At 49.0% G+C, this 17,786-nt stretch overlaps 1 protein-coding gene across 2 annotated transcripts in view; it reads right to left on the bottom strand.

Annotated features, from left to right (window-relative positions):
- PITPNC1 (phosphatidylinositol transfer protein cytoplasmic 1) overlaps window positions 1-17,786 on the bottom strand; it is a 141,667-nt gene that overhangs the window by 57,799 nt on the left and 66,082 nt on the right. For both annotated transcript variants that reach the window (XM_040331321.1, XM_040331322.1), the window contains one exon: window positions 7,759-7,907. In XM_040331321.1, the coding sequence (XP_040187255.1) occupies window positions 7,759-7,907 (149 nt within the window). The remainder of the gene's footprint in view (window positions 1-7,758; window positions 7,908-17,786) is intronic.

Raw genomic sequence — 17,786 nt, 5'->3', positions numbered from 1 at the left:
GGCTCTTCTCCAGGTGTCGGTTCCCTTTAACAGACCCGCTCCTGGCTCTTCTCCAGGTGTGGGTTCCCTTTAACAGACCCGCTCCTGGCTCTTCTCCAGGTGTCGGTTCCCTTTAACAGACCCGCTCCTGGCTCTTCTTCACTCCAAAACTAAACATTAGTGATGCATAACTGGTCACTTAAATACTTTTGTAAGCTTTTAATAAGAATGGAGCACATGACTAACCCCCCTCCCCTCCCCCCCAACCACAGAATGTCACTTTCCACCTTAATGGGCTCCATTGATTTTCCTCTCCCGGATTTGTGAAGATGCGTTTTAAAGTGCCATTGAATGGCAAAGTCAGATTTTCCGAAGCGGAGTCGGGGCGAGGAATGCATTAGCGCAAAAGGTGGTAAATCGGACCTCTGGGGTGCAGCCAATCATGTGTCATAAATGAAGGAATGTTTCCATTATGACGGTGAGTTCAAACCGTTCTGTACTGAACGTTCCTCGGAGGGGAAGGAGAGGGGGGATATTTATGGCTTAACGCAGCCATCCAATTAAAACCACAAGACCCAGCACAGATTTTATTATAGGAGAACCAGTCCCAGTCAGGACTATCCCCCGAGGATAACGATGCTGGCCCATTATGGCCACACCCTCTAAATTCCATCCCATAATCCCTTTACCCCCTGCTCTGTCACATGACGCATGAGGATGAAGGGGCTAACCCAACATGGCTGCCTCCCGTGTATTAATTCCCATAATCCCCTGTTACCCCCTGCTCTGTCACATGACTATCCTGCATGAGGATGAAGGGGCTAACCCAACATGGCTGCCTCCCGTGTATTAATTCTCATAATCCCCTGTTACCCCCTGCTCTGTCACATGACTATCCTGCATGAGGATGAAGGGGCTAACCCAACATGGCTGCCTCCCGTGTATTAATTCCCATAATCCCCTGTTACCCCCTGCTCTGTCACATGACTATCCTGCATGAGGATGAAGGGGCTAACCCAACATGGCTGCCTCCCGTGTATTAATTCTCATAATCCCCTGTTACCCCCTGCTCTGTCACATGACTATCCTGCATGAGGATGAAGGGGCTAACCCAACATGGCTGCCTCCCGTGTATTAATTCTCATAATCCCCTGTTACCCCCTGCTCTGTCACATGACTATCCTGCATGAGGATGAAGGGGCTAACCCAACATGGCTGCCTCCCATGTATTAATTCTCATAATCCCCTGTTACCCCCTTAAAGACAGCGCTGGTCACTCACATGACTATCCTGCAAGGCGATGGAGCAGCGAACCCAACATGGCTGCCCCCTCTGTGTTCCATCCCGTAACCCGTTACCCTCTGAAAGATAGATCTGACCAGTCATATGACTGTTCCGCAAGAGGATGAAGCAGCTAACCCAACATGGCTGCCCCCTCTATGTTCCATCCCGTTACCCTCTGAAAGATAGATCTGACCAGTCATATGACTGTTCCGCAAGAGGATGAAGCAGCTAACCCAACATGGCTGCCCCCTCTATGTTCCATCCCGTTACCCTCTGAAAGATAGATCTGACCAGTCATATGACTGTTCCGCAAGAGGATGAAGCAGCTAACCCAACATGGCTGCCCCCTCTATGTTCCATCCCGTTACCCTCTGAAAGATAGATCTGACCAGTCATATGACTGTTCCGCAAGCGGATGAAGCAGCTAACCCAACATGGCTGCCCCCTCTATGTTCCTTTCCATAGCCCCGGTTACCCCCTCTAAAGATAGATCTGGTCAGTCACATGACTATGCTGCATGATGAAAAGCAGCTAACCCAACATCACTCCCCCCTCTGTGTTCCTTCCCATACATTTTTACCCCCTGAAAGATAGATCTGGTCAGTCACATGCAGGGGAGGGCTGGCAGGGGGGCAGGGTGGAAATCTCCCCCCCGGGCTGGTGACACTATGCACAGCCACCGGCCGCCACTACCAAATGCTGTTTTTGCAGAGCAGGAATATGCCTGCTGGAGCTCTGTTAACACAGTTCACGGCCCCCGCTCACCTCCCACTGGTGGACTCTGATGTAAAGGGGGCCTCTGTGCGGACTCTGATGTAAGGGGGGCCTCTGTGCGGACTCTGATGTAAGGGGGGCCTCTGTGCGGACTCTGATGTAAGGGGGGCCTCTGTGCGGACTCTGATGTAAGGGGGGCCTCTGTGCGGACTCTGATGTAAGGGGGGCCTCTGTGCGGACTCTGATGTAAGGGGGGCCTCTGTGTGTACTCTGATGTAAGGGGGGCCTCTGTGCGTACTCTGATGTAAGGGGGGCCTCTGTGTGGACTCTGATGTAAGGGGGGCCACTGTGTGGACTATGATGTAAGGGGAGCCACTGTGTGGACTCTGATGTAAGGGGGGCCTCCGTGCGTACTCTGATGTAAGGGGGGCCTCTGTGTGGACTCTGATGTAAGGGGGGCCTCTGTGCGTACTCTGATGTAAGGGGGGCCTCTGTGTGGACTCTGATGTAAGGGGGGCCACTGTGTGGACTCTGATGTAAGGGGGGCCTCTGTGCGGACTCTTGTGATCATGAAAAATCTTAGACGGTTTTCCTCAATCCATCACTTTTCCACGCTCTATGGGCCACTCGACTGGACTTGCCCCCCAGGCCTAAGGCTGCCAGCCCTCCCCTGGGTCACATGAGTATCATGCAAGAGGATGAAGAGCAGCTGACCCAAAGTGGCAGAGCTTTCACAATGTATTTGTTTCAGGTACGCTCCCCATATTCAGGCACCAGAGCCAGAGATGAATATATTAATGAGCTCAAAGCTAAAGATTGTGTGTCAGCAGATTTTCCTGACATGGCCCACAAGTTTCTTACGAGGGGGGGCGCCTTTGCGCTGTGTGTCTCGAAACACGCTGAGCTGTGAAAATGATATTAATGACCTCGCACACGTGTCTGACCGCCTGCGGTAGGCGCTGCGAGGGAGAACTGGCGATGCCAGAAATAGTGGATTCAGCAGATCTGACCCTGGAAGAGAACGGGGAGAGACACGATGTCCCTCGAGGAGCCTGTCAGGGGCCCGGGGAGTGTGACAGGCCTCGTCTCTTAATCTATTGTGCCCTTGAACTTGGTGCTGAGTCCCCACAATGCGCCAACCTTCGGGGTCACCGCCAACGTCACCCCGCTCTGCAAACGCTCCCCCCCCGAGCCAATTTCTATATCCCGCTGTATCAGCACTGGAGGGGGCCGTGAACTCTGCGATCTTCAGCTGCAGCATCACAGAGAGCAGGAGCGCTGCGCCGCGCGGGGCGCCTAATCTGCACATGTCACCGTACATTAACTCACGCAGATCCCACCTGCCGAGAATTTCCGCGGGCAGCGCCTAATCTCAACGCCACACCGACCAATTAACATCTTCATATCATGTGCCGCCAGTCTATAGCCAGCCGGCTAAATTATTGTTCCTTTGTTTGCCATCCCGAGATTGGAGCGCCGGGGACATCTCACCTACAATTTTATGTCGTCTGACACTGAAGATTATAACGTGGAAGTAAATGACCCAGAAATGTAGAGGATGGTAAAAAAAAAAAATGTAAGGAAAAAAAAAAAAAAAGAACACAAATGTCTTCAGCTTTCCTCCATTGGAAAAAAAAAAAAAAACCCTGAACATTGCACTTCCTGTATCACCTCTCTAAACAGACCATGATAACCAGGGCTGCTCCGCCCTGATCACTGTGGTCAGAGTGCGTCCCTCCGTCATACGCTCTCTGCTTTCCTCCCTCACCCACCTCCTTCCTGCCTGTCATCTCCCTCTCTGTCTGTCTGTCTCTGCCCCCCCCCCCACGTCTATTATTCTAAAACAGGGGTCTCCAAACTTTCTAAACAAATTGCCAGTTTACTGTCCTTCAGACTTTAAGGGGGGGCCGGACTAGGGCCAGTGGGAGTAGAAAATGTTCTGGCATCCAATGGGAGTAAACCATGCCCTATCTTTGGTGTCAGTGGGAGGAATAGTGTCCCATCGATGGTGTCAATGGAAAGAATTCTGCCAAATCGTTGGTATCAGTGGGAGGAATAGTGCCCTATTTTTGGCGCCAGCGACCGGGTTTATGCCGCATTGTTGGTATCAGTGGATGGAATAGTGTCCAAGGGCCGGATAAAGGCAAGCAAAGGGCAGTGTCTGGCCCCCGGGCCACCGTTTGGAGACCACTGTTCTAAAATAAAAACAATTATTTTTTTTGGCATAGCACACTATGTAAGGAGTTTTTTTTTTTTTGTAAAAAACTAATTTCAGCTGTCTTCAGGTGACTTGCGTGACTTGCAGGCCGCTTTACAGCTCTTGCCAGGCATCCCCTTGTTCTGCCTTTGCCGTACGCAATTGCGGACCGCCCCAGGAACATCGAGTTCCCGGGACCCGCGGGCACACTCAGAAGGCACGTGGCGGGTGCTCTGTACGGCAAATTCAAAGGGTGTGGGTACGCCCATTTGCCTTCCCCGTGCCATTCTGCTGACGTATATCGGTGGTCGGCGGTTGGCAAGTGGTTAATGCATTGCAGGGTGTTCGTTGGGGAAAATTCCGGTGTTCGGCGAACGGCTGAACAGGCAAATGTTCGGCCTGAACTCATGCTCAGGCAGAACCAATCGCCCATCCCTATCAGTGGCAGAACCAGTAGTCACAGTATAATATACTGCAGGGATATGCAATTAGCGGACCTCCAGCTGTTGCAGAACTACAAGTCCCATGAGGCATAGCAAGCCACAAGCATGACACCCAGAGGCAGAGGCATGATGGAACTTGTAGTTTTGCAACAGCTGGAGGTCCGCTAATTGCATATCCCTGATATACTGTATGAGAAAGGTTGTTGCACCTACCAATTGCATGCTACCAGTACCATTAGCAGTTCCGCTGGCCACATGTGTACTGAATGTCACTCTTCGATGTATTGCCTGGTCTGAAGGAATTGGAGTCATTGATTTCTAGCAAATAAGCATTCAATGTTACAGAGTATAGTAGAAAGAGTCCTACAAAATCTGCACGTCAAGGCATTCAACGCCCCCTTCCTACCCTCCATCATACCCATTCATCATTCAAGGGAACATTTGGAAGGACCAACATTCATTTAGCATTCCAAAGCGATCGATGAAATGTGAGTTGACAATAAGAAATGAATAATATTTGTATCGTATGTTCCCTGACTGGAGGATATTGTGGTGCGTTTGGGATTTGGGAGTCAGAATCTGGCATGGAGTGGAAATGGGAAAATTGTATCAAATACTTACAGTCATTTTCCTTTCCTGGCATTAATCCATGGCCGTATACTAGCACATGTATGCTGCCATGTTGGCGCCACATAAACTAAAAATTCTATCAAATATACACAGTAGTTTTCCTTTCCTGGTGCCAATCCATGGCAGAATACTACCAAAGTGTATGCTGCAAAGCTGGCACCAGGAAAACAGAAATTTGCATCAAATACTTACAGTAATTTTTTTTTTCTTGGCATCAATTCATGGCTGTATACTACCACATGTATGCTGCCATGTTGGCACCAGGAAAAATAAAAATGTTATTAAATACTTACAGGAATTTTTCTTTTCCTGGCTCCAATGCATGGCAGCACACTACCACATGTATGCTGCCATGTTGGCGCCAGGAAAAGGGAAAATTGCATCAAATACTTACAGTAATTTTCCTTTCCTGGCACCAATCCATAGCTGCATACTTCCACATGTATGGTGCCAAATTGGTGCCACATAAACTGAAAATTCTATCAAATATATACAGTAGTTTTGCTTTCCGGGTGCCAATCCATGGCAGCACCCTACCACATGTATTCTGCCATGCTGGCACCAGGGAAACAGAAAATTGTATCAAATACTTACAGTAATGTTACTTTCCTGGTACGAATCCATGCCCATATACTACCACATGTATTCTGCCATGCTGGCACCAGGGAAACAGAAAATTGTATCAAATACTTACAGTAATGTTACTTTCCTGGTACGAATCCATGGCCATATACTACCACATGTATGCTGCCATGTTGACACCAGGAAAAGGGAAAATTATATCAAATACATACCGTATTTTTCCTTTCCTGGCTCCAATCCTTGGCTGCACACTGCCACATGTATGCTACCAAGTTGGAGCCAAGAAAAGGGAAAATTGTATTAAATACTTAGGCCTCGTACACACGGGTAAGAATCTTGTCAGGAAAAAAACGTGGTTTTCCCGATGAGATTCTTGGCAAGAATCTCTTGCTGCCCGATTGTACACACAGACATTTTTTAAAAGAACGCAGTGACGTCATCGCGTGCGACGAGCATGCGCTCGTCACTCTCGATGCCGTCGCCGCCATCTTGCTTTACCCTACCTATGCCGTGGAAGCTACCGCGCATTGCGTCAAAATCATTTCGAGCATGCGCGGGTTTCCACGGCGACAGGTAAGTATACACACTCTCGGGTTTCTCGTGGGGAAACAGGCCGACAAGAATCTCGACGAGAAAATAGAGAGCAGGATCTCTATTTTTCTCGTCGAGATTCTGGCCAGATTTCCAGACGAGAAACCTGGAAGCCTCGTACTCACGCTCGGTGTACTCGGCAAGAAAGCTCTGCCAGCAATTTTCTTGCTGGTTCTTGCCAAGAAAACCGGGCGTGTGTATGAGGCTTTACAGTCATTTTCCTTTCCTGGTGCCTACTACCACATGTATGCTGCCATGTTGGCAGCAGGAAAACAAAAAATTGTATCACCGTAATTTTCCTTTCCTGGCTCCAATCCATATCTGCATACTACCACATGTATGCTGCCATGTTGGCACCAGGAAAACAGAAAATTGCATCACCGTAATTTTCCTTTCCTGGCTCCAATCCATATCTGCATACTACCACATGTATGCTGCCATGTTGGCACCAGGAAAACAGAAAATTGTATCAAATACATACAGTATTTTTTCTTTCCTGGCACCAATCCATGGCACATGTATGCTGCCATGTTGACAGCAGGAAAACAAAAAATTGTATCACTGTAATTTTCCTTTCCTGGCTCCAATCCATATCTGCATACTACCACATGTATGCTGCCATGTTGGCGCCAGGAAAAGGGAAAATTTTATCAAATATATACAGTAGTTCTCCTTTCCTGGTGCCCATACATGGCAGAATACTGCCACATGTATGCTGCCATGTTGGCGCCACATAAACTGAAAATTCCATCAAATATATACAGTAATTTTTCTTTTCTGGCGCCCATCAATTGCAGAATACTGCCACATTTATGCTGCCATGTTGGCGCCAAGAAAGCAGAAAGTTGTATCAAATGCATACAGTAGTTTTCTTTTCCTGGCACCAATCCATGACATCTCCTGGAAAACAGAAAATTGTATCAAATACTTACTGTAATTTTCCTTTCCTGGCGCCATTCCAATGGCCATATACTTCCACAAGTATGCTGCCATGCTGGCGCCAAGAAAAGGGAAAATGATATCAAATATATACAGTTATTGTTCTTTCCTGGTGCCCATACATGGCAGAATACTTCCACATGTATGCTGCCATGTTGGCGCCAGGAAAAGGGAAAATGATATCAAATATATACAGTTATTCTCCTTTCCTGGTACCCATACATGGCAGAATACTTCCACATGTATGCTGCCATGTTGGCGCCAGGAAAACAGAAAATCGTATCAAATGCATACAGTCGATTTTTCTTTCCTGGCGCCAATCCATGTGGTAGTACGCTGCCATGGATTGGCGCCAGGAAAGAAGAATCCTGCCAGTGGTGTGAACGATGGACTCCTCACCTGTTGAGGTAGACCCTCTTCTCGGTCAGCTGTCCCGGGCCGTGCACCGGGTCCTCATACGGCTCATTCTGGACCACCTCCACCCCCTCGCCCCGGTCGCTCTGCTCGTGGCTGTGCTTGCTGATCATGTACAGCTGCCCGATTCTGTACTGCAAAAACAGAAAGATGGAAATTACCAGAACATCCTGTAGACAGATGGGACTCTATAATAATCTAACAAAATTAAATATAAAATCAACAAGTAAAATGTTCGCTCGGCTCTATCTGACGTTCCGTTTTAATAAAAAGCCCATAATTAATGATTCGGATCGCTTTTAGAGTGAATGCGCCACTGCACACAATGGGGTTGATTTACTAAAGTAATAAAGAATGTCAAATCCATGAAATCAAATGTTAGCCTTTCAGAAGTCATCTGCGTGCCAAGATGCGGGCGGCTGATATTCAGCAATGCGCACCACGCCGTTAACCCCTAAACTCCTGGCTGCTGCAAGCCAACACATACAGTATATTAAATAATACATTGCCAGGCGAGAATCTTCTCCTAATGGGTTTCCATCAACAGCAGTGCATAAGGAAAGACATAGCGATAACCCAGACCCTCCAACTGTACTGTTTTGGCTGGGATAATCTGGGGTCTAAAGGGGAGGTGGGGTAGAAGCAAAATGCCCCCCAAGGAGTTGAGACGTTTAAGGCAATTTAGAGGTGGGGGGGGATTATCTGAGGTCTGAAGGGGCTAATCAGAGGTCCAATTTGAGTCCTATTCGAAAGTGGTAATTTGTGGATGGGGGTGGGGGGGGGGCTGATCTGCAGAGGTAATTTGTAGAAGGGGAGGTTGTTCTGAGGTCTAAAAGAGGGCTAATCAGGGGTCTAAAGAGAAGCTGATCTAAGGTGTGATAGGGGGCTAATATGAGGTTGAGGGTCTAGTCGGGAAGGGTAATATCTGCAGGGGGGCAGATCTGAGGTCTGGAGGAGTAATTTTAGTAAATTGGGGGTAATCTGAGCTCCGAAGAGGTAATTTCTGGAATTGGGGCAGATTTTAAGCGTGAAATAAGGCTAATCTGAGATCTAAAGGGGGGGTGTATCAGGGGTCCAGAGAAAGGTGTTTCTGGGGGTCTGATGGGCAGTTATCGAAGGGGGCTAAACTGAGGTCTAAACAAAGCTAATTTGAGGTGGTAATTTGTGGATTGGGGGCTGATCTGAAGAGGTAATTTGTAGAAGAGAAGGTTGTTCTGAGGTCTAAAATAAGGCTAATCAAGGGTCTAAATAGAAGCTGATATAAGGTGCAATGGGGGGCTAATATGAGGTTTAGGGTCTGGTCGGAAAGGGTAATATTTGCAAGGGGGGCAGATTTGAGGTCTAAGGGAGTAACTTGAGTAAATTGGGGGTCATCTGCAAAATGCCCCCCAAGGAGTTGGGACTTTTAAGGCAATTTAGAGGTGGGGCGGATTATCTGAGGTCTGAAGGGGCTAATCGGAGGTCCAATTTGAGTTATTTTCAAACATTTTAAATTGTGGAGGGGGGGGGGGGGGGCTGATCTGAAGAGGTAATTTGTAGAAGAGGAGGTTGTTCTGAGGTCTAAAATAAGGCTAATCAGGGGTCTAAAGAGACGCTGATCTAAGGTGTGATGGGGGCTAATATGAGGTTGAGGGTCTGGTCGGAAAGGGTAATATTTGCAAGGGGGCAGATCTGAGGTCTAAAGGAGTAATTTGAGGTAATCTGAGATCCAAAGAGGTCATTTTTGGAAGGGGGCATATTTGAGGTCTGAAATAAGGCTAATCAAGGGTCTAAAGAGAAGCTGATGTAAGGTGTGATGGGGGGGGCTAATATGAGGTTTAGGGTCTGGTCGGAAAGGGTAATATTTGCAAGGGGGCAGATTTGAGGTCTAAAGGAGTAACTTGAGTAAACTGGGGGTCATCTGCAAAATGCCCCCAAGGAGTTGAGACTTTTAAGGAAATTTAGAGGTGGGGGAGATTATCTGAGGTCTGAAGGGGCTAATCGGAGGTCCAATTTGAGTTATTTTGAAAAATGGTAAATTGTGGATGGGGGGGGGGGGCAGAAATAAGGCTAATCAGGGGTCTAACGCAAAGCTAATTTGAGGGGGTCATTTGTGGATGGGGGGGGGGGGGCTGATACTACAAAGCAAGACCCGACTCCTATTTAGAAAGACTGGCAAATGAATGTTTAGCGGTTTTTAAGGTCACATTTTGGCGGCTTTCACTTGAACACGAGACAATAAAATGAAGACAGACGAATGGAAACGGTAAAAGACGCACAGCCTCCTTTAGGAGAGTCGGTCCGCCGCTCTGATGGTCGGGTCGTGTCCTGTATATACGGAGCTCTATATTACTAACAGAAAGCCGTTGGGAAATGAACACATTTGTATTTGTGAAATATATTTTTTGTACCTTTGTTGAAGTCGGGAGAAAGTGCCCAGAGCCGCTCCATAGAACGGGAGGAAGTGACATTTCCCATGAGAAATCGCATTTCACTGCTTTTATAAATAGGCCCCTCGTTATTCTTCCCATCCATCTGCAGCGCTCGGAGCATTCCCCATAAACTGACCTGACATTCTATATCAGGGGAAGGATGGAGGGTGAACTGGCACAGAGGTAAATTTCTGCCCCCCCCCCTTCCATACAGAAGGATACCTCCGAGGAGACTCTGCAGACGGTCTGGGTTAATACGGCGGCACGCTCAACTGGTCTGTCACTAATGACATGCTAATTACCTCTGGGATCTCTGTATATTAATAAACACTCACTGGATGCGGCGTGACCGAGAAATCGCATATAAACCATAAAAAATGCCAGACATTAACCCTTCACAGTAAAGACAGGCTAGCACTGTGGAACTACAAGTCCCAGCATCTTCTTCACACCAAGGGAAGCCTATGTCTGTGACACACGGGTGGTAACCGCAGGGCTGATCCTAGGCAGGTGTGTGGGGTGCAGTGCACCCAGGCGCCACAGAGATGGGGGCACTGAAGCGCCAGAGTGCTCCCCTCCCTCCTCCTCTCCTTGTAAGTGTCCAGAGGCGGCTCTCTCCGCCGGTTACTGCCGCCACCAATGTGTTTCCTGCCCAAGCCCCTCCCCCTCCTGTCTCTGTGTGGAGAGATACCAGCCGTGCAGGGACGTCCCTGGGGGGCGGCCCATGCCTGACGTGTTCTCCTTGTCCGTGTTAGGGGAGCATCTCTGTGTTTGAGTCGTTGCCATAGAAACATTTGTAAAGGGGAGGAGTTCGTGAGATGACCACGCCAGAATTATTTCTGCACCCAGGCGTCGTGACCCTAGGATCGGCCCTGGGTAACCGCAGCCCTCATCATAAAGCCCTGTACACGTGACCGGGATTCCCGGCGGTATAAAGTCCGCCAGGAATCCCGACTGGAAAACCAAGAACCTGCTCAGCCAGGTTTCCCCGTTGGGAAAACTGCGAGGAGAGCTTTGGCCGGGAATCCCAGCCGTGTGTACGCTCCCTCGCAGTTTTTCCCCAGAGGGAACCCCGGCGGGAAAATAGAGAGCAGGGTGGGAAGTACTGCGAGGAAACATACACACGGGCGGTTTTCCCAGCCAATAGCTCTCCTGGCAGGAAAACCGGTAATGTGTACGAGGCTTGAGGCATTGCAAGACTTGGACCCCTTTCACACTGGAGCGTTTCAGCGTTAAAAAACGCTCTCCATGCATCTCAATGGACCTTTTCACACTGAGGCGTGGCGTTGAGAAAAGTCCTGCAAGCAGCATCTTTGGAGCAGCTTTTGGGCGCATCGTTGCGTTAATTTTTCGGCTTGCGCCCTAAAAACACGGTAATAGCGCTAAAGGCATTTTTGCAGCGCCTCAGTGTGAAAGGACTCTTACAGTTAAGGGCCAGTTCACACCATAGAGACGCAGTCCGCATGCGTTTCAGGTGCTTTTCTGCATGTGCGCCCGCGAGCGATTTTGATGTAGTGAGGAAACCACGCAGAGTGCGCTGCAAATTAAAAATCGTCTGAGCCTGGTAGAGAATAATTGGTTGGACAGTGACTGCATCCAATCAGATCCTATCAGATGGAGTCGCCGTACGGCGGTGGCATTGCAGGTGATGTCTGAATAGAATAGCGGGCGCTGGAGGCTGGATGATAAAAACAAACAAGCCGCGTACGGCGGCGACCTTACGGGTTCTCCAAATCCTCCAAATACATTGAAACACGTTCCATCAATCCGGGTTCAATTATAAGATTCTGATAGCTGTTCACAGACGGGAGGATCTGGTGAGGCTGCCTGATGAACGTTTCCTTTAACAATCATTGTGTGAGTTCATTCATTCGATGCGCCATTCACTTCACATAAATTACACGTTTAATCAGCAGATAGAGAGAGAGAGAGAGAGAGAGAGGAGAACTGACTGCTCTACCACCACAAGAGAGGCATACTGTCCAATCTCATTGTTCTAGGACCCCCCCAAGTGTCAGGGTGTCATTGTTCTGGACCCCCAAGTGTCAGGGTGTCATTGTTCTGGGACCCCCAAGTGTCAGGGTGTCATTGTTCTGGGACCCCCAAGTGTCAGGGTGTCATTGTTCTGGGACCCCCAAGTGTCAGTGTTCTGGACCCCCAAGTGTCAGTGTGTCATTGTTCTGGGCCCCCAAGTGTCAGTGTGTCATTGTTCTGGATCCCCAAGTGTCAGGGTGTCATTGTTCTGGGACCCCCAAGTGTCAGTGTGTCATTGTTCTGGGATCCCCAAGTGTCAGGGTGTCATTGTTCTGGGACCCCCAAGTGTCAGGGTGTCATTGTTCTGGGACCCCCAAGTGTCAGGGTGTCATTGTTCTGGGACCCCCAAGTGTCAGGGTGTCATTGTTCTGGCGATCCCCAAGTGTCAGGTGTCATTGTTCTGGGTCCCCCAAGTGTCAGTGTGTCATTGTTCTGGGGCCCCCAAGTGTCAGGGTGTCATTGTTCTGGATCCCCAAGTGTCAGGGTGTCATTGTTCTGGATCCCCAAGTGTCAGGGTGTCATTGTTCTGGATCCCCAAGTGTCAGTGTGTCATTGTTCTGGACCCCCAAGTGTCAGGGTGTCATTGTTCTGGACCCCCAAGTGTCAGTGTGTCATTATTCTGGACCCCCAAGTGTCAGGGTGTCATGGTGTCATTGTTCTGGACCCCCAAGTGTCAGGGTGTCATTGTTCTGGGGCCCTCAAGTGTCAGGGTGTCATTGTTCTGGGACCCCCAAGTGTCGGGGTGTCATTGTTCTGGACCCCCAAGTGTCAGGGTGTCATTGTTCTGGACCCCCAAGTGTCAGGGTGTCATTGTTCTGGACCCCCAAGTGTCAGGGTGTCATTGTTCTGGACCCCCAAGTGTCAGTGTGTCATTGTTCTGGATCCCCCAAGTGTCAGGGTGTCATTGTTCTGGGCCCCCAAGTGTCAGGGTGTCATTGTTCTGGGCCCCCAAGTGTCAGGGTGTCATTGTTCTGGGTCCCCAAGTGTCAGGGTGTCATTGTTGTGGGACCCCCAAGTGTCAGGGTGTCATTGTTGTGGGACCCCCAAGTGTCAGGGTGTCATTGTTCTGGATCCCCAAGTGTCAGGGTGTCATTGTTCTGGGACCCCCAAGTGTCAGTGTGTCATTGTTCTGGACCCCCAAGTGTCAGGGTGTCATTGTTCTGGACCCCCAAGTGTCAGTGTGTCATTGTTCTGGGACCCCCAAGTGTTAGGGTGTCATTGTTCTGGACCCCAAGTGTCAGGGTGTCATTGTTCTGGACCCCCAAGTGTCAGGGTGTCATTGTTCTGGGACCCCCAAGTGTCAGGGTGTCATTGTTCTGGGACCCCCAAGTGCCAGGGTGTCATTGTTCTGGGACCCCCAAGTGTCCGGGTGTCATTGTTCTGGGACCCCCAAGTGTCCGGGTGTCATTGTTCTGGACCCCCAAGTGTCAGGGTGTCATTGTTCTGGACCCCCAAGTGTCAGGGTGTCATTGTTCTGGGCCCCCAAGTGTCAGTGTGTCATTGTTCTGGACCCCCAAGTGTCAGTGTGTCATTGTTCTGGACCCCCAAGTGTCAGGGTGTCATTGTTCTGGGTCCCCCACGTGTCAGGGTGTCATTGTTCTGGGCCCCCAAGTGTCAGGGTGTCATTGTTCTGGGACCCCCAAGTGTCAGGGTGTCATTGTTCTGGGACCCCCAAGTGTCAGGGTGTCATTGTTCTGGGACCCCCAAGTGTCAGGGTGTCATTGTTCTAGACCCCCAAGTGTCAGGGTGTCATTGTTCTGGGACCCCCAAGTGTCAGTGTGTCATTGTTCTGGGCCCCCAAGTGTCAGGGTGTCATTGTTCTGGATCCCCAAGTGTTGGTGTGTCATTGTTCTGGACCCCAAGTGTCAGGGTGTCATTGTTCTGGGACCCCCAAGTGTTGGTGTGTCATTGTTCTGGACCCCCAAGTGTCAGGGTGTCATTGTCCTGGACCCCCAAGTGTCAGTGTGTCATTGTTCTGGTGTGTCAGGTCAGGCAATCTTGTGACTAATAAACACATTCTCCCCCCCCCCCCCCCCCAGCTGATATCAGATATGAAATAATTTTCTATCAGTTGCCTCAGCACAAGCTCCATAAATTGCCCTCCACCTGATCCACTCGGACACCACAGATGTAACATCCAGTGACGTCCTCCCCGGGGGCCTCCTCCTGACTGAGCAGCTGACTGGCAGTTCTTGTATTGAGATAACAAGCGGAGGTGTCAGAATGCGCCGAGCATTGGTCACATTACAACACAACAATGGGCAGACGATCCTCCGTGGCCCTGCAGGAGGGCGGCTATACACCATTATCACAATACTTCTATTCATAGGGATGACATTGGAATTTGGATGTCAACATGATATAAAAAAAATCTAAAAACCTCATTAAATACCTTGAAAAAGTATTCACACCCCTTGAAATTTTCCACATTTTGTAACCCAAAAACGTAAATGTCTTTTATTGGGATTTTATGTGAGAGACCAACACATTGGAATTGTGAAGATTAATAATTGTTTATTACAAGTCAGCCACTTAACTGCACTACGGTCCAGCTCCTCCCCCCCCCCCGCCTCCATTCACTCTGTGAGCACCCGGCCGTGACAGCTTTCGGCTTCACGGCCCAGGCACGCACTGCGCATGCGCGAGTGGCGCCGCGCTCCCTGAGTGGACAGGCGATCTCCTGGGACCCGTCACGTGTCCCAGGAGATCGCCTAGAGAGAGGGGCCGCCTAAGGCGAGAGGAGAAATCGCAGAGGCGGTCCCTGGGCAGAAGGAGGATGTGGGACAGGAAGCACCCCCCCCCCCCAAAAAAAATGACAGGGGGTGAGGAGTGCTTAAAGCGGAAGTTCTACTTTTGGGTGGAACTCCACTTTAACCACTTAAGGACCCCTGTAACGGTCACCACCGTTTACGACCTTCCATCACCCCACGACAGCTTATCTGACACACAGACAAACCCGCAGACACGATCCATATCAATTCCCCAGAAAATGAGACTGGCCGCTCTATTCTCTGCTTCAACATGTATGAACACTTTTAATGGTAACTTTCAGTCTTATATACAGTACAACAGGTTACAGTAATCACAGGAACAATCAAACTCTCCACCCACACATCACACACTGGGGGGGCTTCAATACACCTTCAGATGGGCTAATTACTAAACATTCCAGACATTTCGGCGCCGCTCTATAATTAACATGACCTAATCACTGCACCTGAGAAGTCACATTCCTTTATTAATAGAATTCAAACAAAACACCATCACACAATGATTTCCCCTCAATCCACATCTTTAGACAGACGGTCTGTCTCCGACAGAAAGGTATTCACATCTGAGCATCAATAGGCTTTAAACAGTGTTATCACCCAATGAAAGGCCTTTCAGGAGCCAGCCCCATTTAACAACTCAATAGCCTGGGCTAAGCATTGAAAGAGTCATTCTATTGACCGGTAGGGTCAGAATAAACCAACACTTTGCAATATCTCAAGATCCTGTAATATGAGCCATCAGTAATGTCCCCTGTCCTGTAATTTAGGATATAATTTCTCAGTCACCCTATGGCCCTATTGGACATAAGGTGACCCTAGACATAAGACTCCTTGGTGACGCCGGTACAGGAGTACCCCTCATCCTTCCAAAGTCTCTGTTTGTCCCGGGTCATTCCGTTAAAACAACCCCTTCACGCCGATATACGTCGGCAGAAGGGCACGACTGGGCAAAAACACGTACCTGTACGTCCTCTTTAAGAGCGCTGGCGCACTCGCGACCCTGGTCCGAAGCTCCGTGACAGCGCCCACGGGACCCGATCGCTGCCGGAGTCCCGCGATCGAGCTCAGGAGCTGAAGAACGGGGAGAGCTGTGTGTAAACATGTCAGTGATCGTCTGTTCCCTGATATAGGGAAAGACGATCACTGACGTCACACGTCCAGCCCCGCCCCCCCTACAGTTAGAAACACATATGAGGTCACACTTAACCCCTTCAGGTTAACTTCTAAACAGCAAATGTAATTTTAACAGTAAACAGTGCATTTTTATAGCACTTTTCGCTGTGAAAATGGCAATGGTCCCAAAAATGTGTCAAAATTCTCCGAAGCGTCCGCCATAATGTCGCAGTCCCGAAAAAAAAAAAACGCTGATCGCCGCCATTAGTAGTAAAAAAAAAAAATTATTAATAAAAATGCCATAAAACTATCCCCTATTTTGTAAAACGTTATAAATTTTGCGCAAACCAATCAATAAACGGTTATTGCGATTTTTTTGCCAAAAATAGGTAGAAGAATACGTATCGGCCTAAACTGAGGAAAAACATATTTTTTTAATATATTTTTAGGGAATATTTATTATAGCAAAAAGTAAAAATATTTAATTTTTTTTAAATTGTCGCTCTATTTTTGTTCATAGCGCAAAAAATAAAAACCGCAGAGGTGATCAAATACCACCAAAAGAAAGCTCTATTTGTGGGGGAAAAAGGACGCCAAATTTTGTTTGGGAGCCGCGTCGCACGACTGCGTAATTTTCAGTTAAAGCGCCGCAGTGCCGAATCGCCAAAAACTGGCCAGGTCCTTTAGCTGCATATTGGTCCGGCTCTTAGGTGGTTAAGCAGTCGGGTACATTAGAGGCATTTCTAGGTGAATATCGGACACCTTGGGCCAGATTCACAAAGAGATACGATGGTGTATCTCCTGATATCTCCTGATCCCCCATCGTATCTCTGACTTACACTGGTCCTATCTATGCGCCTCATTCATAGAATCAGATACACATAGATAGGGCTAGATCCGACAGTGTTACACTGTGTTACACTGTCGGATCTTATTTTCGATTTAAAAATGGCGCCGGGGGCGTTCCCGCTGATTTACCTTGAATAATATGTAAATCAGCGAGATACGCAAATTCACGAACGTACGCGCACCCGACGCAGTCTTCTTACGACGTTTCCGTAGCGGCTTTCCCCGTCGTATACTTACCCCTGCTTTTATCAGACGCAGCCAATGTTAAGTATAGCCGGCGTTCCCGCGTCGAATTTGAATTTTCTAACGTCGTTTGCGTACGCCGATTCACAAACACGCGCGTCGCAAGTCACGCTCACGTCGAAACCACTGACGTCCTAGTGACGTCAGTGGGAGCAATGCACGCCGGGAAATTCCCCGGACGGCGCATGCGCATTTAAATCGGCGCGGGAACGCGCCTGATTTAAATAGTACACTCCCCCTAGCCGCGGAATTTGAATTCCGCCGGGGGATTTAGGATCCGCCGCCGCAAGTTTGGAGGTAAGTGGTTTGTGAATTAGCCACTTGCCTCTCAAACTTGCGGGAGCGGATCTTAAATCACGTAGATCGAGCGGATCTATAGATCCACTGATCTACGTGAATCTGGCCCCTTGGTCGGGACTCGCTCTCTCTCCAGGACGTCATTCTAGCCCCTGATTGGAGGGTCAGTATTACAGAACACTCGGCTCTCCCGCATTGCAGCCTTGATTCCGGCACTCCATTCTCGTCACACCTTCCCCACATATATATATCAATTCTCTCCGTCTGGAAAGGACCAATTACTGGATTCTGGCAC

The sequence above is a fragment of the Rana temporaria genome, chromosome 12, assembly GCF_905171775.1.
Source record: "Rana temporaria chromosome 12, aRanTem1.1, whole genome shotgun sequence".
Taxonomy (NCBI): Eukaryota; Metazoa; Chordata; class Amphibia; order Anura; family Ranidae; genus Rana; species Rana temporaria.
The sequence above is the reverse complement of the archived record's forward strand: the minus strand, read 5'-3'. Positions and strand labels throughout refer to the sequence as shown.